General features: G+C 40.3%; 1 protein-coding gene across 13 annotated transcripts in view; it reads right to left on the bottom strand.

Moving 5' to 3' along the window:
- The window catches only part of nrxn2b (neurexin 2b), a 551159-nt gene that overhangs the window by 441940 nt on the left and 83821 nt on the right, over positions 1-25398 (bottom strand). For all 13 annotated transcript variants that reach the window (XM_078105711.1, XM_040180539.2, XM_040180546.2 and 10 more), the window contains one exon: positions 3585-3605. In XM_078105711.1, coding sequence (XP_077961837.1) covers positions 3585-3605 — 21 coding nt within the window. The remainder of the gene's footprint in view (positions 1-3584; positions 3606-25398) is intronic.

Genomic DNA, 25398 nt, shown 5'->3' with positions numbered 1-25398 from the left:
AGACAGAGATACGGCCAGACAGGTGTGGGGATAAAGGTAAAGGAAACGTATAGAGTGATAGATGCGGAGGGAATCGGAAATAGGAGTATTATTAAGATTGTATCCCTGACCGGGCATAAATTTGTTGGTGAAGACAACCAAGCAAGAAGAATGGAGCAATATAAACTCAAAATACCCCATAAGCGCAGAGTCTAATAGGAAATGCTTTAAGACTGTATACATTTGTTTCTATTTTCTGAAGCAATGAAAACAAAGTAAACAACAAATTGTAATGTTAGTACACAGGAGAAATGAGTACTTTGAAGAAAGCCTTGAAATCCCTCCCTAGGCGTATTGCAATACAATGGCGTTGCAATAAAGTTTAAATGCTTAAGTCACACCATGTGTGTCCTAGGTAGCAGGAAAAATGTTAACTATACGGTTAATGTAAAAAAGATGAAAATTTCAATCCATACTAAACCCTGGTTTCTTGGTCAGTTCAAATCACATAAAGGCTGCTGCAACCCTTCAGTCATTACAAAGTTCTTCAATTCTGAACGTGTGTCAAACTAATTTAATCTTAAATCAAATCGGACTATATATTCCGGATTTTTAAAAAAGGGGCTTAGCGTGGGAATTTGTGGCCATTGAAAGATTTCACAGTGCTGTGCCTGTCTTCAGAGCCGCCCAGTCTGGCACACTGAATGCTCTTCTTCACGCACACAGACAAATACTAGACAACACTAGAGCTCCAGGTTATGCGTTGTTCAATCCATTTCTCACCATCATAGCCAACAGTATTGCCTGTGGCCCCGCATGTTGACACTGAAGCATCTGGAGTTGCTCACAAGTGGATGCCCGCTGCATCCCTTTAGACTTTGTTATCACAAAGCAGGAAAATAGAACGAGAGAAAGGAGTGTGGGCTGTGTGGGGTGAAATTAACGTCTTGTGAGAACAGGCATGGCTGGACTTTGGCCTGAGAATGCTTTATCGCACTGCAACATCTGGCAGAGGCTGGGCAGGCAGAGGCAACATCAAGGCACCCCGCTGTCCAAAGGCTCTTGAGCAATTTCAGAGCTGTACAAAGACACCATAGAAATCCCTTTCATTCCATGGTCTTTTTTTGCAGCCAATAGGTTTACAGTGTGTACCTGCATGTTAGTTTGTTGTTTTTGATTTGCAGCCGATTCTATTCCTTCAAGTGCTTGTGAATAAAAAGCTAGCTCGCAATCTTCCACAATCGATTGCTTTGTTTGAACACTGCAAATCTCCTGTGCGTTTGTGGAAAAATACACATTAAGCTGTATTGATCGGAAAGAATGGACAAAGTGCGTTGTTATGCAAGGCAATTATATAAATAAATGCCTAGTGTTCCCAATGGCTTTTGCAATTTATCATTTTCTGGCAAGATCAAAACCAGGTGCTCTGCTTTTTAGCCAATGGTAGACAAAATAACATCAGTTGTAATTGAACGATCATATACAAGCACCAGAAGTTGTTCCAGAAGTCACTAAATCTAGGTTAATACCATAATGACATCAGCACATTTAATATTTGATTCCCTAGGTTTTCTGCTTTTGTTGTATTTAGAACACATTCAAAGTTTCAATGATTATTTTTATTTCTTCTGTGCAAATACATTTGAAATCCATAATCTGGTTGGATGATCCAGAGTAATCTCCTATTAGTACATGCCCGATGCAAACCTATAATCCTGTATCTCTAGCCAACATCAAAACTCATTTTTTCTACTGGAGAGAAGAAAAATAAATGTCACCGCCCTCCCCCAGGGGTGAGATTAAGTTGGAGGTCTGAACGTGGCTCAGAGAGAAAAGTTCATTAGCCTTGATCAGATTGATTAAGATCTGCGTGGGGAGCTCAAAACGTCCCTCACCGAAAACAAAGCACCAGGTCACTGTATCTATCAGCCTGTCTCAGAAGCCATCCACACAGACTACAGTGAGATTTGATCAATCACTGTCCAAATGTATAAGAGCCACTTTCCTCTCAGGCGTGTCCATGGTCATCGTCCGTCAGTTGGAGCCAAGTTGAAAATGGCTTTTCTTCAGAATGAATAGAATGCATTTTGCCTTAGCAAAGATGCTTCCTCAGGTTCTTTTTTTGTGATCATTTGTTTATCAGCTACAGCTCACAGGCTTTTTTCAGAAATGCTCTTTGTAACATTTGCTTAGTACATTCAAGCTGAAGTATCATTCATTCCAATAGGCTGTATGTCGAAAGTGTAGATCGTCATTGTGGCATCACTCATTAGTTTGTAGAATGCGGTTTAGAAGTCTCCAGTTTAGCGGTTCAGCAACTTTGATTACTACCGTTGCCATGTTGATTTTTTAAGCTGAGGATATTCCTGGCTATTAGTATATAGATGGTGATGTGCAAGTGGCTTTCCAGTAAACAAAATGCAAATATGTCCGTATATGCACACAGAGCGCTCGCACAAGCAGCCTACCCTCCCTCTTGTCACAGTAAAACTGTCAGACTGAAATGACCCACATTTGTCTCCCTCCTCTACTCATTCTCCACCTTTGCCAAAACGGTATCTTGCTCCCGACATCACTCTACATTAGTCTGGACAGAACGTCTGCCCACTTTTCCCATCAAGGGTCTCAGCAGTACTGACATGGAGTTGACTACAACACCCCTTATAATCATATTGATATGTACACACGTAGGCACATGTTGCCAGTACGGGGCATCTATGTTGAATTGGGGGAACAAAATGAGAATGTCAGCCACTACCAGTTCATATTCTACATAGCAAACACACACCAGAACTCAAATGAAGTCCACTGCTTGGGATGACAACTTTGAATTGGCACCACAAATGGCTTATGCTTTACACTTCCAATATGCCAGAAGATAAAAAACACCTACTTGGGAAGCTAATTATGTTTTAAAGCCTTTAGGCTGAAAGAAATACAAATATGAGCTAAAAGGGCGTTAGTCAGTGATTTCTCCTGCCCTGTGATAAGTAATCCATCACCTCAAACTCAGCAAAGAGGAAATGCACCTCCAAAATATGCAACCCTAGACATCAGTTCACTACGCAACACATTATATAAAGAAACACTTTACTTCGATCTGAGAGTAACCTGACGGCCTCAACCAGTGGATGAACCTCTGACCCATCCTCAAGGTCCGCTCCATCCACCACCGGTTTAGTGCATGGCCCTAGATCTAAGGAGGCCTGTCAAGGGCCGTGTAAACGTGAAAGTTTGTTGAATGGTAAACCAACTCAAGATGGCCACGCTGGCCTGATATTTTACCAGTTTTCTGAGTGGATAAATACATTCCTCAGTATAATATACAATCATATCTTCATAAATATAGAGGTTGACCAGCAGTAAAAGAAAAGACAAAAAAAAAGCAATTAGAGCAGATAATTTGGGTTGAAAGTCCTTCACTTTTGTCTTATTCAGAAACTGTAATTTAGGCCCCGTTGAAGTCACTTATAACCGCAGTCCAAAGTAGCAATGCTCCTCCCCAGAAAGAGGGCACACAGCATTAACAAGCAGCCAGCATCAGCACCGATGACAGCATTAGGTAAAGCCATCAGAGGGCCTGTAAAGTAAATCATCAGTCTTACCTTCAACAGCATACTCTTCAACTTCAGGAAGGGTCCAAGGGGAATTCATGAAACAGAGAGAACACACAAGGAGACCACTCATTAAATGTTACGTTTATTTGAATAAACGTCCCCTCCCTACGAGATATGCATCTGAACATAGAATGCCAATGAGGCTTGAGATCTGGAAGACTTTGCAGAAATACAAATATAATAATCCTTATGAATTCTAATCTGATGTCTTTTTTTCTGTTGACTTTAATGAAAGCCTGGAATAAGGCGCGGTACTTTAACCATCAATTATATTAATTGTTATCATAAAAAGCCCAATAGGAGTGTGCAAAACCACACAGTAACCACACTAGCTCCCTTTGGGAATAGGAGGCTTCAGTCAAAGACGATCCCCGACTGAGAGACACCGACTCTCATACATTTCTCTGTGGCTTAATGATGCAGTGCCAAAGAGGTTTTCTGGATACAGCATGATGCTTTCCTCACAAAAGCTACCCACAGCTGCAAAGGCTAATCTTTAATGCTAAAAAATAAAACTACAGCCTCCTATCAGTGTACATCCCAGCCCGAGAATGTAAAAAAGCTTGTAGCCTGCCATGGCACCCCTGTGGGGAGCTTGGTGTTATGATCTGGCACTGTGGCTTCTTTACGAAGTTGTCGTGGTCAAGTGACTCTCCATGGCACTGGTCCAGGTGCAACGCTACAGTCTGAGCATTTTAGAGCTAAAAAGGCAAATGGATTTTTTTATAGATTGTCCACATAAGTATGTAATATCCCAAAGCTGCTTTTAGCATTAAGGTTTGATAACAGCAGCAATTTATAAATATGAAACCATTTGGAGCAAAACATGGCTGAAAGGTGAAAAGATGAATGCAGAGGTATTCTTTTAATTGAACAAACACTCTTGACTCAAGAGTCCACCCATTGCATGAGTATACTGGTAATCTGTGATTGGATCAATATAAAGTCGCTTCTTTGGGGTTTGTGTCAACTATGACTACAGTTGGTGCATGTTGGAGATTCTTTTGTTTGGCGAGTTTTGTGATCACAGTTTCGCTTGAATAAAGTTTACAATGCTTTACCACTTAAACAGCCAGTTGAAACTGAGGCGGTGCATGCAAATGCAAATATATTAGCAATCACCAGTTCTCTCTGACTGTGCCTGACAAGTGATAAAATATCACCCAACCATAGAACAAATTACATCTCAGCTTATGAATGAATGACTGCTTTATATGAATCTTCAGAGTCTAGAGTTTAAAAAATGATACTGGAGGTAACTGAACCACTACAATATTAAATAAATAAAATAATGACTCCAGGGGATGCATCCCAATCCTGTTACTTTGGTTCCCTTGTTCCCTTGAAGCTCGAACAGCAACCATACAACAACCCTCAAGGACATTTTGCCAAAACATCAGGTCTAACTAAGGTCTCACTAAGCACTCCTGGTGCCAGGGTCGAGTAAGTAAGTAAAATAAATCAACAAGGCAGTGTATAAAAAGGTGGCAATATGGCGTGGGCTGTAATGCAACAATAAATAAAATAAAGTAATATTCAGACGAAAGCGGTGGAGAAGCTGAAGCTCAAGTACTCACTGGAGAAGGATCTCCAGTGAGTACTTGAGAACTTGAGGCAAATGAGACTTTGAGACCTTAGCATTACGCTAAATTAAGAATGTACAGAGTGGAGAAAAGCATTGAAAAACAACCTCCTCTCAGTCACTTTACTCACATTTCATTGCACATGATGCACAGATTATCATATGCCGAATAGTGCAAGGCATAACACCATTTCTAAATTAACATGAAGTATGATTATTACTTAAAATATTAGAGCTGTAGGTTAAATAACGTTTTAAAAATACACGTACACGTATACTATATGGTCGCACAAAAAAAGACAGAAGTGACCCGAGTCCATACGAAGTGTTTCTCAGGCTGGGGAGCCATGCCAATGTGTCCTTGGGAAAGACACTTATGCATACATTGCTCCTTGACAAAAAAAGAAAAAAAAAAAAACGCTGATTAGGTACAGACAATTTACCATTCGACCCAGTAAAAACATTTTCAAAAAGTTTTTCGTGACAAAAACATCTTGACAAAATATTCCCTCTTTAAACCAGCACTACATGAACGACTTTCTTTCCATGATCTATGTGGGCTGCTTTCTACGGTTCTTTGTACAACCCCATCAGAACACACGTACAGTGCTTCGCCTTCTGTCATATTACAGTTTTTATGATATTGTCTGACATATAGCCATTTCTCCATGTCCTGATCTTTATAACAAGTCGTTTTCTGCATGGGATTTCTAACTATAAGCAGTCACTGCAGAGATATAGCCTCTAGGCAGCCACATGCAATCGAATACGCTCTCCTCATTGGGAACAGCTGGGGGAAAAAAAAAAAAGATAAGCGGCTTTATGGACACAGACCCTCACAGTAATTGTGTCTCTCATTATTCAGCCAGATAATGAGAGATTGAGATGTGCAACCAATGTGCATTCAAAGAAAATGAATTTGTTAGTTTACTTCTTTGGAAAGTAATCATCTATAATCGGAATCATTTTCACATTACGGATAAGAGGGAGTTCAAGATCATGAGCAGCATGAAAGGAACCGAATATTTATGTGATCTTTGACTAAAGGCTGGCGCATGCGTCTTTACGCGCAGTTGTGTCGACGCACTCGTTTCAAATCATGGTTCTAAAAGTCCTGCGTGTGTTGCAGAGCAATTCACCGCCAGAACAATCGGTGGAGTAACGTTTTTTGTCGAAGACGACCTAGAGCGTCACGTTTTTGTGTGTGGAAGTCGTTGGTTTGTTTATTTATTTATCATAGACTTTATTGCCCTGTGCATCGCCACTGCTGCTTTTCATCGCAGACACATTTCTCATATTGAATCATGTATTGAATCATAAAGCTAAGCTATAAGCTTAGAAACAATTAATATTCCACTCCAATATTAATTTATGCTGGGGGGGGGGGCCTCCAATTCAATGGCAGGGGAAACCTGGATCGAGCAGCAGCCTTTTTTCTAAAAATACCCATTTGCTAAACAGAACCCAAACTCTGGGATCAAGGAGAGTGGAGATGCATCCTTGCCACGCCAAGCAGCACATTACAAATAAAAGAAAGCCTAGAAGCTGTTATTTGTTTAAATTGCAACTCCCGTATCATGAGACACATCGAATGGTCTTATTTTTGCCAATGCACACCCCTCAGACTATGAAGTCCTTCTACTGTAGATTCATGAAGAAATAAACATGATTTCTTTAGGCCACTAAGCATAAATACCAGTAAAACATGGTGTCCATGAAGAGCTGAAAAAGTCTACACACTTTTGGCCTGGATTTGTCTCCATAGAATGTGGCATATGGCAAATAGAGTGAATATTGCAGCAGCACACACACACAATGTAATGGAATTACATTTTTATTTTTTGGTTATTTTCCCATGCACGGCAGTTACTGACGTCCACACAGGTTGGTACATTTGCCAAACAATGCCAGCATAGAGAAGCAGAGGGCCAAATTAGTTTTTAACAACTCAGGCCCTAGTGCATGCTTTGCCGTCCCTGCTGAATTCTGCTTAATAAACCACAGTGTAGCCACGAGTATTGATCAAATGCAAACCATCATTTTACAAGGCTCCCGTGCTGGCGGTCCTTCCAGTTGCACTGGAAAGACATGGGAAAGTATTATTTTGGCAAGCAAAACCACTGAGAAAGTGAGATTTCACAAAGGGAAGGAAACACCCTTCGACTGAAGGCCAGTTGACAAGCAATCAGACATCAGTGTATAAGGGAGACAAGCAGGTAGTTAGCAGACATGATGGATAGAAATGTGCTGCACACTCCTTACACCCACTTTCCTCCCTCTTTGTATTCTAGAGTATCAGAGTTGAGCTTTGCCCTGAATCCCCCAACATTGTCAGAAACTTTCTCTGACAAGGTAATCCCCAAGAAATGGCATTTTCAGATTTCACACTAAATCGACAGCAAAACACAACTTCAAACCGACAAATGTGCAAAAAGAGTCAAGGCTCTCTAATCCTGATAATCATAACATATTGACTGATTTATCTAGCAACAACACAAGGTATAAATCGGTCCCCGGTTAATAAAGGATGTCAAGAAGGGAGAGAAAATGACTGGGCTCAAATGGAGAGGATTAGAGAGATGCAACATTAAACCTGACACATACAGGTTTTCTTCACTGACAGTAACAGCTGTTTTCCATCTCAGCTGTGCTTAAAGGGTCTTGTATTAAATAAATGTTTGGATGTACTGTACCCATATCTTAGTTTGAGGGAATGCATGTGTAAAGGATTAATTAACATTCTGATTAGGGCAAGAACTTCTGTTCCCATCTATGGCATTGCTTTTCTAAACCTGTGGAGAGGCAATTCTGAACATTTTCTATTGAAACTGAAATAAACATTTAGAAAACTTGTTCGCCTGTGCACGTCTTAAAGAAACGCACTCGCACATCGGCAGTTTCTGTCCTTTAAAGGTTAACACAGACGTACTGGTGCAGCGCAAACTAATAAAACTAAAGAAGGTATCAGCTGAGGTGAAAGAGGCAGTAATTTGAGAAATTACGTGGGAGCCCCTCTACTGCTAAGAACATAACAGCGCTGAGAGTTAAAGTTAGAGGACTAGGTGAAGGCGGTGGTTCATCAGGAGTATTCAGACATATCAGGGACCTCGTGGCACAAGGTGAGTCTGTAATAGATAAGGATAAGGACTGACGGGAATTAAATACAAAAAATGTCCATTGCAGTTGGCAGCATCAAGGAGTGATGCGTTTCAGCAGCATAGAGCAAAACAAACTGATTCCCAACAGTTCAAATGAGACGAGGTTAATTAAGCATAAGACGAACACTTGTCTAATAGGAGCCAACTGGGAGAACGAGGGTTAAGAGGCAATTTGTTGATGCTCCAAAAGATACAGCTGTGTGTGTGTGTGTGTGTGTGTGTGTGTGTGTGTGTGTGTGTGTGTGTGTTTGTTTTTTGTTTGGGGGGCGGAGTTGTATAATCCAATATTTCAAATAACTCTCCAACCTGCTCTGCTCTGTGAAGCTACACAGAAAAGAAAGTTGTACCAGAGTACAATGTCTGCATTGCCTGTCATATTAACAAAGGCAACTGAACGTTATTGTATCCTGTAACGAGAATATGAATACATCATTTGCATTCCATTTCCATCTGCGGTAAAATTGTAGCACTTAAACTGTACTTTTAATGGTACTTGTTAGGGATTTAAGCAAGAAGTGCACCCCTAGTGGTGGAAATTATAATATGTGTAATAGTGTGTAATGTTAAAATTGTAGTTTGTGTGTTATTAGATATTACTTATTTCATTAACATGTTAGATGAAGTGAATGTAATATGAATTAAACACAATGTATAGTCATGTAAATCATATAAACACTGTACACATTAACATTCTGTCACAATGTGATGTTAAAACCTGGGGATGGATGCGAATTGCCGTCCTTTATGGATTTCTCCCAATTTTCTCCCCAAAGAGGGTCTCTTGGGAGTTTTTTCTCCTGTCAGGTAGTAAAAGAACAACTGAATACAAGACAGCCGATTGAGGGAAATGTCTTGAGAATTGGACCACATGAACTGTATTAGATCTTATGATGTAGTGTGATGAACGGTGATCATTTATGATGTATTGTAATGAAAGTGTACTAGTTATAAGATGAAGACAAACTATGCATGCTTTGTTATATTCACTCTTTGAGGCATAAAGCCATATGTATCTACATTGAATGTATTGGAATGTGAGGGACAGATAAGACAGAGGTTTCAGGTTACAGCTGCAGCTTCACACCTCGATGTGAAGGGGACAATGAAGGAGGGGACCCTTTGAAGGAGAATCCAATGACATTCAAACGCACCCAAGAAGACACACCTCAAGAGTTTTCAAATGACCAAAGCGGGTATAGAAATGTTAGAATTTTCAGAGAAGTGCTCAGAGAATTCTCGAGAGTTTCGCAAAATATTTTACTGTTCGTTTTGTATTTCACTTTGTAATTGTATTCCTTATAACATTGTTTAGCTATTAAATACTTTTTTGATTTTTTAATTTGAGTAAATTGACTCTTTTGATTCTTCGTTTCCGGCCGGGACAAGAACAAAGGAGTGAGGCCTCCCTCAAGGGCTTTCCGAACCCTTAACATACTTATCTATAGCTAATTGTAACTTGGCTTATTGGATGAAATTGCACTTTGTTTCTTACTCTTCTGAGTTTGTATCCTTATGGTTGAATGCACTTATTGTAAGTATCTTTGGATGAAAAGCGTCAGCTAAATGACATGTGATGTAAATGGATCTAAAAAGTGAAAATGAATTAAATAAATTAAAAAATATCACTACTAAGGAAAACCACTTTGAAAGTTAGGTACATGCCAACTGGCTGTGTGGCAAAGAGCTTAAAATAACAGTAAAACCGCATTTTTCTACATTTAACCATGATTGTAAATTCTATTGAAGTCTGTATAACTACCTAAAATGTTCATTGAACCACAGTTTCTATTCAGGCCAAAGCTACGGTCTTCCGCAGCAGGATGAACTGGACTTTATATTATTGTTACATTTGGAAGAGATGTACTCCGTAGTTCTACATTACTCCTGAATGACCTACATCCCAGAATGTGTTATGTCTCCCTTCGAATGACTGGAGGTAGAAAGAAGCAGCAGCAGCGGCTCGGTTTCATCTTGGGGAATAAAATAACTGCTCTACAGTGTCCAAACGGAACACGGCCTCTAGCTGCCTGACATCCTGGTCTATTTAGGTTGCTCTCTGTGGGTATTTCTGGCTCTTCTGCAATACACAGACCTCCTCCCTGTATGACTGTTAAACACTAATGTGAAATGGCACCTCTGGTAGGTTATAGCAAGCCGGGCTCTTTGATTATAAAAGGGGGTGAAACCGAAACCTGACGTTTACTACTGCGCCTTTATTCAGCAATTAAATTGTGCTCCAGCTATGCTGGAAGCGTCTAAACCGGTCGCCACGTGTATTCGGACAGTTCACTGTGGAAATGACAAATTACAGACACAAGAGCAGGTATGCATACACAATTTGAGAAGTTTCCATTTTAAAACACTACTTTTCAGTACATTTTAAAAAATAAAGTATGGATCAAGTGAATATGGACTATTTTCTTAACATGTGAGCAAATCTGACTTTTTATTATAAATTGAAATGACTTCTTGTACTTTACCTAATCCCTGGGAAACCTAGAGAGATTTGCTTCTATTGCTCCTGAAATCTCTGACTATGATCATGAAGTCATCAAAGGACATAAAGAGATCATGTTTCTTTGTCCCCCTCTTTCAAATCCTGTCATAAATTGTCAGATTATTTCTAACAATGGATAAAAACCAAGGTTAGATTAGTATACAAATACGCAAACATGCAAGGTTAAATTCAGATTAAGGGAGGGCCTTTTTCTGTTTTTAATCATTTATTAAGCTAGGATGTAATATTCTCTACTCTCATTTCATACTTACAATTGATTTTACAAATCAAATGGTACGGCTTCAACCAACAGTTATGAAGGACAGAGTACCGATCAAACAGAGGCTGTTTGCTCTTTCGGGGAGCTAAAGCAGGCTTGTGATAAAGCCTCAGCATTTACACAATTGACAACTATCGATTGCAAAACGGAGACATGGGATGACGTGGTTGGCGGTTTAACACAGCCTGCCAGCATAATCTCTGAAGTCTCTGCCTATTTCATGCTACTTTCCAAGCCATCTGCGATGACACTAAAATCGTCAGCTAAAATTGGCTGCCACACATTGGAGATTTGACTTTGAGGTTTCATTTATGCGCTCTGTCTGTGTGACTTGTGTAAAGAAAAAGTCAAGCGACACATTTTCAGCATTGCAGTGACATTTCACCCTCTGGGCTGTGCATCTCAAGTGTCTTTAACCCTGAGAAAGCCATTTCTATGTGAAGAACTTAAAACAGAGCATAGCAATAATGATACCTGGGTAATTGGGATTACCAGGGCAAAACCTAAAGAACATCTATATATTCTTATTAACATGTTAGATGATGGGGAACAATGTTGCCGACGGTACATCCATCTCATTGATGTCCCCAACCGTTTTCTTGGGGCCCATCAGCGTGCTCCCTCAGCCCAACAACTGTGAGCAACGACAATTAAGTGATATGTTTGCGGTTCCATTTCTCTACCAGTGGGATGACACCTCAGAGCTCCCTTTGTGTGTTCTTTTGTGCCCTAATGACTCGTTTCTAACACATTCAGCAATGTAGAAGTTTATTTAATAGATAAATAACGATAATAAATCACCTGAGGCATTGTAAAACAGAATTTTAGGTAGTATTGAATTAAAGAAAAAGTACTAATTCATCAATACATAACACTCCATTAAAACCTGTGTATTAAAATGCAGTCGTTTGGAACATGCATGCAACATGATATTTTTAGTAATGTTGCTTCAGAAAGGTCAGTGGAGGAATGGTGGCGGACAGAGGGACGGGGTCTGACAGTTTATCGATAATAGCAGCACATTAGTATCGACATTGAGAACTCACTGGAAAAGAAAATCTTATCTCTGCAAAGCTAGGAAGACGGGGGAGATGGGAGTGAGGGGGGAGATAATGGGAAAAGAGAGGAGTGGCAGAGGGAGGGAGGGGAGTGCAGAGGGGAGGGAGAAACCTTGGCACAGGGCTTATCTCCTTCGTGGAAAAAAAAGGAAGCCGGATGAGGACTGTTGTGTTGACAGTCGGGCACTGAAGACTAATCTACGCAATTTGATGAAACAACAAATCTGCAGCAAACGATTTGTAACTGTTGCGAGAACATTTTTTGGTTGAATGTAACCAACTACCCGAGCTGGCTTAGTTGATGGTTCCTTCCAGAGACTGTTTCTGGCCGCCAGCTGGGGGGTGTTTAACAGGACTGTGGTAAATGAAAGTTTCTCATCACGAAGATTATCTCCACTCACTCATAAATAACCTTGCAAGTGTTTTCAGGAAAGATGAAAAAAAGACTTAGTGCTGTGTCAAAAAACCCATCTGGGTGCAGTGTAGAGTTAAAAATGCTACTAGAATGGCTTCTCTGCGGTTCGAAAGATCGAACCGCAGAGACAAGGATGAAATTAGTAATAAAGCTTGAAAATAATTACCTACACGGCTTTCATTTGTCAAGCCAAACTAAGAAGTCTGTTTGTGCTTGAATAGAATATATTTCTAAAGGATATATTTGTAGTGATCACTATTGATTATAGTTCTCTTCACGTGAACATTCAGCCAAGGTTGGATTTCTTTAAGATGAACGTCAAGACACATTTGAACCAAACATCCCAAAGTAACCTTTTCCAAAAGACGTGTACAACATAAACATTTCGCAAATGAATAAAGAAATTAACTTGGGCTACAATTAGTCTTGGGTGCTCCATTTTTCTATATCTTTGTATGATACCATTACTATTCAAAGGAACTAACCCTTGAAGTAAGGCTGTTTTGCTAAAATCAAGATTAGTTCAATTGGTATTGGCAGTGTGAATGCTTTTATAAAAGAATAGTGATAGTTTGACTTTCAATCCCAGGACATTGAATTTGTTGGGACGACCGCTATAGAAAACGTAAAAAAAAAAAGAGCAAGAGGGACATGCACAAAAAAGTGACACCGGAGACTGGAAAACTAATGGTATCCAAGATGGAAGGGGATGAGCAGAACAAACAAGCTGAGGACAAAAAAATGGAGGGATAATAAAAAAGGACCTGTGGGGTTTGGAAGGGGAAGGGGGTGGAGTGAGAGGGGGGGAGGCAGCAACAAATCTCTTAATCTCTCCCTCTCCCTCGCTCTCTCAGGCGATGTTTGTTTTGTGCTGGTTTGGCCTGAAGTTGCCCGTCGATCCCCTCGTAAATTGCCTGTGTCGATCCAGCCTTACAAGCTTCCACAGACTCCCAGAGTCACTGTTAAAATGGTCACGCCAATAAAGTCCATTCACTTGTAATGAATTGAGCGCATTTCTAAAGACTAAAGGGCCTGATTTAGTGACAATACTTGATGATCCTCGATTGAGTTAGGATTGAGCTAGTCAGCGTCTCCACTCCTAAAACAGGGCTGGTATTGTTGGGGATTTGTGAAAGATAAAGAAGGCTGGCAACCTTCATTCCCTCCCCTCCATCTCTGAAATGGACTTCTAGACAATACGGTATGAAGGGACTGCCTTTGGAGAAATGTACCTAAGAATATTAGCGTACTAGCACACATTTGACCAAATTCCAGTTTGTTTTTATCTCACCTGCATGTTTTATAACCGTCATATCAGATCCTCCGACATCATCAGGGCATTACCCTCACCTGGTTCTCCTTGCCCTCATCACCACATCCCCTCATCAGCCACTCACCATTTAAGCCTGTGACACATTCTGTTGTTCCCTGCCAGAGTCTCTTGTGCATTGGCCAAGTTCCCCAGCGTTTTTACAGTTATCCAGAGATTCTTTCAGACTTAGCCTGCCTTTCGACCAGATTCCCTGCCTGCTCCTTCTTGGATTTGTTTGCCTGCCTTATTGCCATCCTGGTTCTGACCCTGCCTGTTCTCGTCTACGGATTCCCTGCCTGTCCCTCTGGATTTGTTTGCCTGCTGACTGATCTCCTGGTTTTGACCTTGCCTGAACTTTGAGTAAATCTACCGGTCGCTTTCATTGTTGTCCATGTTGTGCTTTTGAGTTCCATCGTGTACCGGTAACAGTTACACGTACGGTACGTCAGTCAGAGTGCATTGTTAATGAGCAGCATTCTACCATGTGGCTGCAGAAGCTCCAAAGCCACTGCAGACATAACAAGGAAATGAATGATCACAGCATGTCATTTGTCAGGGTCTCTTTCTTGACAGATTGTGCATTGATGGAAAGCCACAGCTCAATTCTCGCTCTTCTGATAACTGCCCAGTGAAGTCACTACAAATATCCAAGAGCCAGAGATAGGGGACTTTTTTTTTTTTTTTTTGGAATTGCCACGCTGTGGTAAACTCAGTCAAATCCTAGAGGGTTGCATTGTGAGAAAACTGCTGATGCTATAATCTCCAGGTAAGCCGATGTAACGCCCGCATCCCTGATCTTTGAACATTGAGCATGGAACTCTTGCAAACGACCATGACAACACCCCCAGTCACCCCTTCCCACCCAGAGCCGATTACCAGAGCTGTGAGGTCAAGAGAAGCTAATGGGACTTTGTCTGGAACTGGCCAGTGTGGCCCCGAGGCCGCTGGATTACATGCACGAGGGGATTCTAAAATGGAAAGGTACAGTTAGAATTAAATACTAAGAAGGCAGAAGGGGATGAAAACATGGTTTCACTTTGTTTGCAAAAGCTTAAGAAAGAGCAAAGCCCAATAACGCAGGTGAGCTGGAAGTCTTGTTTTATTCCTAGCAGTCTGTATCAGTCGAGGAGTATTGATTTGTTTCCCTGCAGCTTTGAAAGATCAGGTGTTATGTGCACAACAATGGGCTCTAGAGCCCATAAATCCTTTTCCTCTGGCTGCCGAAAATATTTTGTCTTTTGCAAAAGCTCGAGCAAAAAAAAAACTGATTAAATAGGCAATGCCTAATAAAAAGTGTGCCCACACCAACACTAAGTTGCACTAAGACCTTCTTCATTTCACCAAAACAGTTATGAATTGTCTCGTATTTGGGAGAATCTGCCACTTTCTATTTAATAAATTCCTTCACACCGAGAACCGATCTATTTATGCATCAAATATATATTTCTATTTCAATTCTTACCTTGTATTGGTGTATACAATCTGTTCACAGCGCGTGACCAAGAACTGTAGGCTCTATGAAGGCTGCATCAATGCAAAGACACGCACACACTTGGGTACTTCACTGCCATTCAGAGTTTTCCTGGAAAAAGCTTTTTTTTCCAATTAGAAAAAGTAACTTGCTACATGATAAAAACATCCTACAAGTCCCACTAAAGCAATTTGAGACAATACGGAATTTTATTCAAATATTCTTTCAGTCACAACCCTTTTCAGAGCAAACACTTGATGGCACAATATGCAAACACATCGCTATCGTTACGGAAGCCAAAACAAAACTGAAAGGTAAACCATTTTCTTCTTGGTCTGTGAAATATTGGCGTTTTAGGATTATAAGCACCGGTTTAGCACTAAACCATTAATCCCGTTGTTGAATCACTCAACCTTATTCCGTTGTTTCCCTTCAGAGAGAAAAGATATTTGCATGGCTTGGTGGGTGAATGAAATGCTGAGCTTTTAAGTACAATATCTTCAAATTTGGGTTAGAGAAATTGAGAAGATGGTTAGAAATGAAGAGAGGGCAGAAGGCAGTACCAGCTCACAAAGTCGGAATACACCCAAATAAATATAGACATACCATTGTCAAAACAATTGCTTAAGTTTCAACAAAGTCTGGCGTCTTGCAAGGTGCCGATGCGTGTCCAACTCAATGCTTTTCAAAACACGCCGTATTTGTGAAAACACCCAAACTGAAAGTAAACACTGCGGCTCAAATGTGTTTTTAGTATCCAAGTCTTTGGAAAAACAGTTGATAGCCTGATGCATACTGCAGTCTTTCTGAAGGATGTATGACTACTGGTCAATAATGTGTGTGTTTGTCCCCCCCCCTAGCCACTTGATTTTATGCAATGTGAAAATATATAGCGCCATTTCAGAGAGGTGTGAGGCAGTAGAAGCTTGTTCTCCTTTTGAGACCGTAGTCTTCAATTGTATCAGATAGACTTTAGTTCAAATTGAAAGAAGACGTCGGCCCGTCCCTCGGCGCTTTAAATGGGAGTTGCTGCTGCAGTATTCCAAGTATTGGTCTTCCAATCTTTATTCAACTTTTTCGATAGAACTATTTCTTCCGCGCTACTTTTCAACTCGTTCTCATTCTCAGCCATTAATAACGATTCAGCTATTAAAAAATTCCTTTGTTTCAGGATATTCCAGCTATGACTGAAGAGATTTCTACCTCATACTGGAATTAATATAAAATATTCAAAATGTATATTTTAACATGTTTTTCAGATGTTTTTTTTCAAACCCTCCTTCCTCAATCCTTCAGCTACAGCCACCATTTGAACTTTAAAATGTTGACAAAAGGGCGTAGGTTTGCATATGGTCCCTAGGGACTAGTCACGACCAAAGTTTCCGCACTGATATCATTTTAATGTTATTTGCCTGAGTAATCGTCACTTGGAGAAAGAGCTGGCAGCAATCTGACACTAAGCTACTAAATACGCCAGGAAACAATGCCTCATATTAGTATTTTGTTTGGTCTCAGGATTGATATTGTTGACCCTTTATGCTTTGTAGATCGGAAATGGCACCATATGAATAACTTATACTTGTAGGTAGTAAAAGGTGCTGGTGCTAAAGTTGGGATACCTAAATTTATGCTTTATATAGTTAATGAATACATTATTTTATAGCTCAGAAATCCACTACAGATGATTAAGGCTGAAGCTGAGCGGAGATTCAGTGCGTTAGAGGTCAGCGGCCGAACAATGTATCTGTATGCCATGAGCATCAAGCTGCTCTGGACAAGATTGAGTTTAAAGATGTAGGCCAAATGTTAATTTCTAAATGACATCTTTTTGGTGCATTTAAATAAGACAATACTACTGCTAATATTACTACAAATACATAGCAATTAAAAAAAAATCCTTTCAGCTTCTGCCATTTCTGTATTTTCAGCAATTCTTTAAAATTCATTTCAGGTTTTCTCATTACTGTATTTTCTGCAATCCTTAGAAATTATTATTTCAGCAATTAAAAAAAACTAATTTCAGCTTTTAGCATTTCAATGCATTTTCTGACAAATCTGATGAGGTCAAAAACATTGCAATCTATGTATCTCTAGATAAAAGTATAGAGCACAAAGTTTTTCAAAAACAAAACTCGCTTCCACATTCCAATACTGTTGCTTTAGCTGACCCATGTGACTTTCTCACCTTCATGCACATTTCAAAAGAACTGATTTGTTTGTTCAGCCATCACTAGAGACAACCCTCAGCCTCTTCTGACAACGTGCATTGGATCTGAGAAGTGGACGTTGTTGTGACATTACTTCACACAACATATAGTTACTGGGAAAGGTCAGTGAAGCAGGGCCTGTACGAGTTCAGAGACTGAGATTCAGAGGCTCGGTGAGAGTGAAAAGGCAGAGAAGAGGAGCGAGGGCATCGGCTTTGACCTAGACAGGGAATAAACAAACAAACAGCCTGCCAGGCTATCAGCACACAGAGTGAACAAACAGGGCGGCTAACAAATCACCCTCATATCTATGGAACGGAGCCAGGTATCACACAGGTTAAAAAGGTGAGGTGCTGGAACAACACATGGGTGGCATTGAAGGGACACCTACAATGTTGAGATAACCTTTTCTTCCCGCACAAATTCATCAATAACGTATGCATTCCGTTCATGTCTCAGCATCACTGCCCAAAATGAAGGACTTCCCCCTGTGAAGGTCGTAGACACACATCGGCCGATCGGGGATTCAGATGACTGAGTATCTATAACCGTCTTAGAGAACTTTTCATTCAAGTTGTACATGCAACATCAGGTTTCTTTCATGGATTACTCTTGCTAATGACAGATAACTGTACTTGCCAGCTGTACGGTTAAATCTGCTAATATGTGATTACTTGGCATATTGTTCTTCATCTGTACACAATGACGGGGCCGATGACTAAAAGTGGGAGAAACAATACAAAAAGATGTAACTATCAGTCAGTCAAAAACACACAGGAAATCCTGCATGCTCGAAGCAATCGACTAACACAAAGAATGCACACATATATGCTCAGAGTAAACCCACACCTCACAAAAACACCTGGGAACATCCCCTATCTCCTTGAAAGGTCACTTGGCAATAATGTGCTGTTAAGTCTCAGAAATGCTTGAGCTCGGTTAATATTTTTTGGTTCCACTCCACCAGTGTTTATTGTAATTTCATTAACTCGACCTCTGTTATTCTAATTACATAGACATATTGTGCAGCAAATAAAAGTTAATGAGCTTTTGTAAAAACGGCTTGACGTGACCTTTTCATATATTAATTTGCATCCCCGTGCTAATGTCCCAGTCAAACTCTACTGTGGAAGGGTCCAAAATATTGTTGGATTGGCAAGGTTGGATATTTCCCTGACACACCCACACCCTGTTCAATTCCCAATAACCCCCCCACCTCTTTTCCATATATCATTTGGCCTTGTCATCCATAAATCTGCAAAATGCCCTTTTCAAGCTGCTCATAAACACCTCATAGATCTCCAAAAATGGCACCACACACTGAGCAAGGAGTCGTGCGGTAGTGAGCCTGCAGCGGTCCAGCTTTCTACCGTCAGGAAGTGATGAATGTTGGAGTGAATGAGTACATTACAGTCTGCCAGGCATTGCCAGCAGGTTTTTGGTTCAGGTGTCCACTAATGTACATGTTCTTAACTTGTAGCGTGCCTTGGAAAAACTGTATTTATGTTACTAAGTACTTTGGCCTTTGACTTGAATTGACGTAGCACAGGTGTATACCACTTTCAACATTAATCAGAAATTATACTTAAAATGGCTTGTGTTAAATATCTAAGCAATTATTACAAATAAATGATCGTAAATACCATCTCAGTATATTTAATAGCTAAATAGTGACATACAGATACATAAACAGCACAGAAAAATAATTTTGATTTTTGGAATTTGGAAACTAAAAGGGGCTTTTCATTTTTGCAAAAAATCTATTATCAAATGAAATTTTCTTCACTACATTAATGTCATTAAAATGATCATTTGACCCAGTGGATCACCCTGAGGTTTATCAGCCTGCTGTTTACCAGCAGGACCTCATTTATGTCGTTGTGGTTATTGTTAGAAAAAAAGGGGGTACGTGGCCGATAGCAGCTGCTCTGGGCAGCTACATTTGACCCACAAAGAGCTGGAAATCCAATAATGCAGGAAAGATAGATCTTGAGAAAAGATCGATCCAAAATCAAAATCTATTGCAAAATCTATTGTTTTCAATGCTGATGTAAATTACCGTGAGCAGCTTCAAGCGTTGTTTTGTATCCCATAAGTCTTGTTTGTTGCAAAGTGAATCAAGCATTAATAGCTTTAGGGGACTTTCATAACCACAAAAACAACTCCAGATTAATTGACGTGCATAACCAGGCCAGTAAAAATGTTTATCGTTTTTAAGCAAAAAAATACTTTCCAGCTTTGGTTGAATATACAAGAGTGGAGGTGTATCCTTTGTTTTAGTTGAGAAGATGAAACCTAAGCAGGATATGAACATCAGTCTAGACTCTGGTTTGCGCTTGCTTCAATTTGATTAGCTTTCCAAAGAGGAGTAACTCTGAGCGATCACATGCCATCACCTGTCGTTTGGTATCATCTTGTACTTCGTTAATAAATTCTCGGTCCAATTGAGTCACATGGATTTTCTTGTTTAAGAGGACATAGTCTTCAACTTCAGTCATCTAAGTGCAGTTGTTTGTTGCCATCCATGTTAGAATAAATCAGAAAATACAGTATGGCACTGTTGTGACCTACCCCATTGAACCATACTAATCAAATAAATGCTGCAGAGTTCAAATTATTTCAACAGAAAAAGCTTATTGTTAAGACAGCCTGGGACAGTAGAAACGGTTTACTTGAGGTTTAACTTTACAGCCACCTCCTTCACTAACATGTTCTGTCAGCTTTCATAAAGATGTCAAAACTGGAGAAGACACGTGTTTTCTAAATGGAATGCACTGGGCATAGCAGACAGTAGGGGTGGGAATCTCTTGGCACCTCACGATTCGATTCCGATTCAGAGGTCAACGATTCAATTCTAAACCGATTATCGATTCTAAACTGAAAACGATTATCGATGCATCTCGATTTACTAAATTTTCTCAAATCTGAGTTTGCTACTCAGAGGTTGCTAATCACTTCCTACTTTATTTAATAATTAAAGAAAATCAACAGATGAATTACCTTCTCTAATTTCTCTAAAGAGAAAAAAAAAATCTTTGTCACAAATATAATTTTCTATCAACAATGCAAGAACCAATGCAGCTTGCATTTCAACACAATATGGAAGTAGCCTATGTAAAAAAATATTAAACATTCATTTTTCTTTTAAATGAAGAAAAAGCTGCTCTTAGTCTCAGACCGGTCCGTATTTGTAAAATACCATAAAAAAGTCCAAATCTGTGAATATCTTGCCAACTTTCAATACGGATCGACCATAATCGAAATAATGAGGTAAGATATGCGCAGGCTCCTTCATAGTTCAGTAAAGTTGGCGAGATATTCAGATTCAGACTGACGGACCGTTCTGCGAGCTGGACGCATTGCTCTTAAAGGGGCCATATTATGAAAATTCCTCTTTTTTAGTGCTTTAGTGTTTAATTTCTGTAGGGAGGCCTACATGGCCTTGGACCACCCCCCACCACCACTCAACCCAGGGGGGAGGGGGGAGGGGAGAGGGAGGAGCTGGCTCGTTGGCATTTAAAGGAACAGGCACTCAAAACAGGTCAATTTCGTGGGGAGGTGTTTTTGACAGGGTAAAAGGGGTGCTACTTTTTATCCCCTTACATTAGTGCGGAAATGGGCTTCTATAGTTGTGTGAATGCATCACTCCAGCCAATCCAAAGACAAGGTTTGTAACCAATCAGGTGTCGAGACCATGGTCACTTGCTCCGCCCCCTTACTGTCAAAAAGAAAAACAGTGAGCACGTAGAAAGCACCTTTGAGCGCGACTAACCTCGCGAGCGAGGAAGTTCACACTCCACGAGCGAGCAAATATCTCGTGCAAGATAAACTTTTGCTCGCGCGAGACAGACCTTTTTTTATTTTTTTATTCTGATTATTAACTTTTCTGAATCGAGGACGAATCGTTCTATAGAGAACCCTAGCAGACAGTCTGGAGTGCAATGCACTCTGGCAGCCATAGTATAGAAAAAGTGGCCTGATGTTTTTAAGAGAGTGAGTATTGTCCTGTGGCAGCACTGAACCCAAAAGGGCATCAGGCTCTTGCTGGAGATTGTGGGAGATATGGGAAATGTTTCGAATAGTGTTTGGAACCTACTACTGACCTCGTCTCCAGTCACCTACTTTCCCATGGCGAACTGTAACATTCATCATTCCTTGATGTGACAACAGGAACATGGGCACCTCTCCATTGCTCAATTGGAGAGTAGTCATTGAACCAGCAGAGAGAATACAGAGAAAAGGAACCTGAGCAGGTGGGATACGAGCCTCTTGTCAGTCAGAAGCAAGGAAACAGTCACATTCTTGGTCATTACCTTTACATGGATACGTGCACTGATTGGAGTCATCAAAGGTTGCTTTTGAATGAAGTCAAATGTGGTTGTTCATAAGCAAGAATCGCTTATCAGCACTACCAAGTTTCCACCTTAACTCTAAGATGAGAGGGTTCAGTGGCTCTGTGGACTGATGATGTGTCAGACAAATCACTGCAGTGAAAGTTGACTGGACTGGCTGCCAAAACCTTAAGAACAAAAGCAGGGCTTCGGAGATGGGAACAGAAGGAAGTTGACTGGTCTCTTATTTGCTTGCTCTGCCACATCACCACTTTTACCCTCCAAATAGCTGTTTCACTCAGGTATTCAGATCAGACAGAGTCAAGCATTTTTCAGTAGAGAAGGTCGTCAAAGGCGGGGTGTTTGTATTCCCTATATTCACCAGCTGGTTTTGATTTTTTTTCATCAGTCCACTGCCAGCACTTCGGACTACTACACACACCTGGGGCCTCATTTTATTTGTACAAAAAGGTACAAAGGATCAAAATCCCAAACCAACTTAGAGCTTTCCGCACATGGTCGTACCACACACTATTCATACCCTCAATCATCTGTAAATGATGGACGAACACGGGTGGACAACAACACACTTCCCAAAGCACACTGTCGGCTGGTGGGAGTCTACTAACCTATGTATGGCATGACCTGGAGTTCTGTAAGTATAAATACCATGACAATATTTACGTTGTTTGATTGAAGAACAAGGTATTAGACCTGACAGCTTGACATTAACTTTGAAAATGATTGAACTTAGTTTGTTTCAATGAAGGCAAGCGGATACCACAGGCTTAAACAATTGACATTTTCTTCTACAATATGCCTCCATGGCGTAGCTTGACATTAACTTTAAAGATCTTTTCTTCTTAACAAAAAAATCTAAAATCGTAATGGGATTGTTTGTTCATAAACATTATCTTAACAAAAATCAAAGTATCAGCGGAATGTTTTTCCATCGACACTCCCACTAGTTTTTCGGCCTACACAATATTCATCCTTGTAGCAATCAATGCAAACAGCTGTTTGCTGATATATATATATATATATATATATTATATTTATTTACACAGCGCTTTTCTTATGCCTTCTGACTGCATGTCTACCCAAGTGACTTTGCACAGATTTGAAAGTAACATTGAGTCACCTGTACCAGACTATGTCCCTTACAGCGGGGGCAACAGTGTGCGGTCAGCACATCCAGCAGCATTTCATGCTAGGCTTGAAGCGGCTGACCAGTCCAGACGGTTATTTCCACCTCCATGGTATCCTACCTGCTCCTATCCCTGCTGCCCGCCACCTGTGCTGTGTGATGGCCCACCCACACAGTGAAAAATAAGGCCATGTCACAGTAGTTACCCGGCGGAAGACAGAGTAAACAAATCGTTATGTAGCTCATAAACTTGTGTTGAAACTGTGTGTTATCGTTAAGCATAGTTTTGTGCTCTGTTGCTGCATGTTTTGTGTATGAATAGAGTACAAAGCTCCATTTCAATTCATATAATACATTGGTTAAGATCCAGCACAATCACGGCTCAACACGAACACCCCTAGTGGGAGCAGAAAAAAGGATAATAACAGGTTGATCATTCATTACCAGCAGCAGGGGTGTAGCTATTGTGGATGGTTACTATGGAACTATCATCAGGATTTATATTTGGTCCAAATTTCTTGGTTTTCACTTAAAGATTGCTCTTGCGTCTAAAAAGGGCCAAAATGGCCTCTTTGTCAGAAGTAGCACAAATAAAGCTATATATATATATATATATATATATATATATATATATATATATATATATATATATATATATATATGCCAAAACCAATATGATCTGCTCATAGGAAAACACAAAGAATTGGGCTGAATAGCAGCTCAATGGGACAGAAGCCTTAGTGGGAGGCAGAGTGCAGATGCAGTTCTGACTCAAATTTCTTCCAGCAGCTATAAAGACTCAAATAAAAAGGGCGGAAGATTCTCGGTCATTCAGTGGAACAGGAATATATTTAGTGGTTGAGCCACTACGTATTGGGACGAAGCTTTGCCTCAGGATAATGTATATAAAAGGGTAGAGAATCCACTCTCTTGTGTATGAGCACCCATCCCGCCACGATTCTGTGTTCAAAGGGAAAACGCGGGTCAGATTTATTGGTATTCAATCACACGCTAAAGCAACGGTTGTTTCTGGTGATTGGTTTCAGGTCAAATGACTGTCAGGACTTCTGCCTATAGAAGCTCCAAGAGCAGAGGAAATTAAATCACACCAAAGCCAGCTCTGCCTTTTCATCACAATAAAAAAGGGGACTTGGTATTATCATCTTGCAAGGGAAAGGGCGAGGAGGACGGTCAGCGTTCAATAGACCTGATGTAGTAAAGTGTTAAAAAGGTCAGTGCATCTTCAATAGTTAAGCCAGGGAGAACAGCCCCAGTTACAGAGGAATAGCATTTTCAAGCTTGATTGGACATTTGAACAGAAGAACAATTCTCTTTGGGATTGTGATTTATTTTATCCCCTCACTTTTCTAGGTCTTGTCTGTCTTTTTCTTGCCTCCGTATTCAGGAGCAAAGTCCATAACCATATTTAATTGAACAATATTACACAATTCACAGTTGACACTCGTGACTTTGTATGCCTATTGCTATTGTGGACCTAAAGTTTTCTCAAGCTAAATAACAAGCACTAGGAGAAGGCATTATGTTTATTATAACCCTGCTGTAAAGATGATTTAAAAAAAGCATAGCTTAGTGGAACGCAGAGACAAAAGTTGGCAGCGGAAATGGAACTAAAAACTGTGATAATTGTATAAACTTGGCATGAACTGTTGGTATAACACGATTAACAGTATTCGCTCACAAACTGTTTCCTGTATTCACATTGAAATCGTGTAATTCCTCACATCCAGGAGGACCTCCAGTCTGATTCTGCCCTTAGGTCGGAATTATCCCGTGGCAATAGGCCTACACAGGGGAGATGATAAAGGGTCAAGATCACTCTCACACACTGCCCGAAGTATTGTATTAAAATGAGTGTACTATATGTTATTTTCAGGCTGATAGTCTTTTAATTAAAAGGCTTCTGACTGAGTCAATATTTATCTTCCCTGCTCAACTTGTGAGCAGTCACGCCAGAGGATGTGTGTCAATGGGTTTATGGTAATGTGTGATTAAGTCCTTTCGCTGAGGATGGCTGTGAATAAATGCACTGTTACGTTGTGATGACTGCTGCAAAACCATGGGGGAAAACAGGAATAATTATCTCATAGAGTAGGAATACAGTCTGTTACCTTGCATTGCATTAGTATGATCATATTAATGCTGATGAAGCTGAAAACCGTCAATAAGGCCTGTACAGCAAAGCAGTTATGGTGGCGGGAGAACTGGATGTAGAGAGGAGAAAAGTGAAACGTCTCCCCAGACATTGAAAGACAAGCCCACTGTGCTTTTTTCTTTTTCTTTTTTGTTGATACTTCCATTCCATCTTTCAGCCTGCCTGTGACAC

The sequence above is a fragment of the Gasterosteus aculeatus genome, chromosome 7 (genome assembly GCF_964276395.1).
Source record: "Gasterosteus aculeatus chromosome 7, fGasAcu3.hap1.1, whole genome shotgun sequence".
In the NCBI taxonomy this organism is placed as follows: Eukaryota; Metazoa; Chordata; class Actinopteri; order Perciformes; family Gasterosteidae; genus Gasterosteus; species Gasterosteus aculeatus.
Note: the sequence above shows the minus strand (reverse complement) of the source record. Positions and strands in the feature narration are given on the sequence as shown.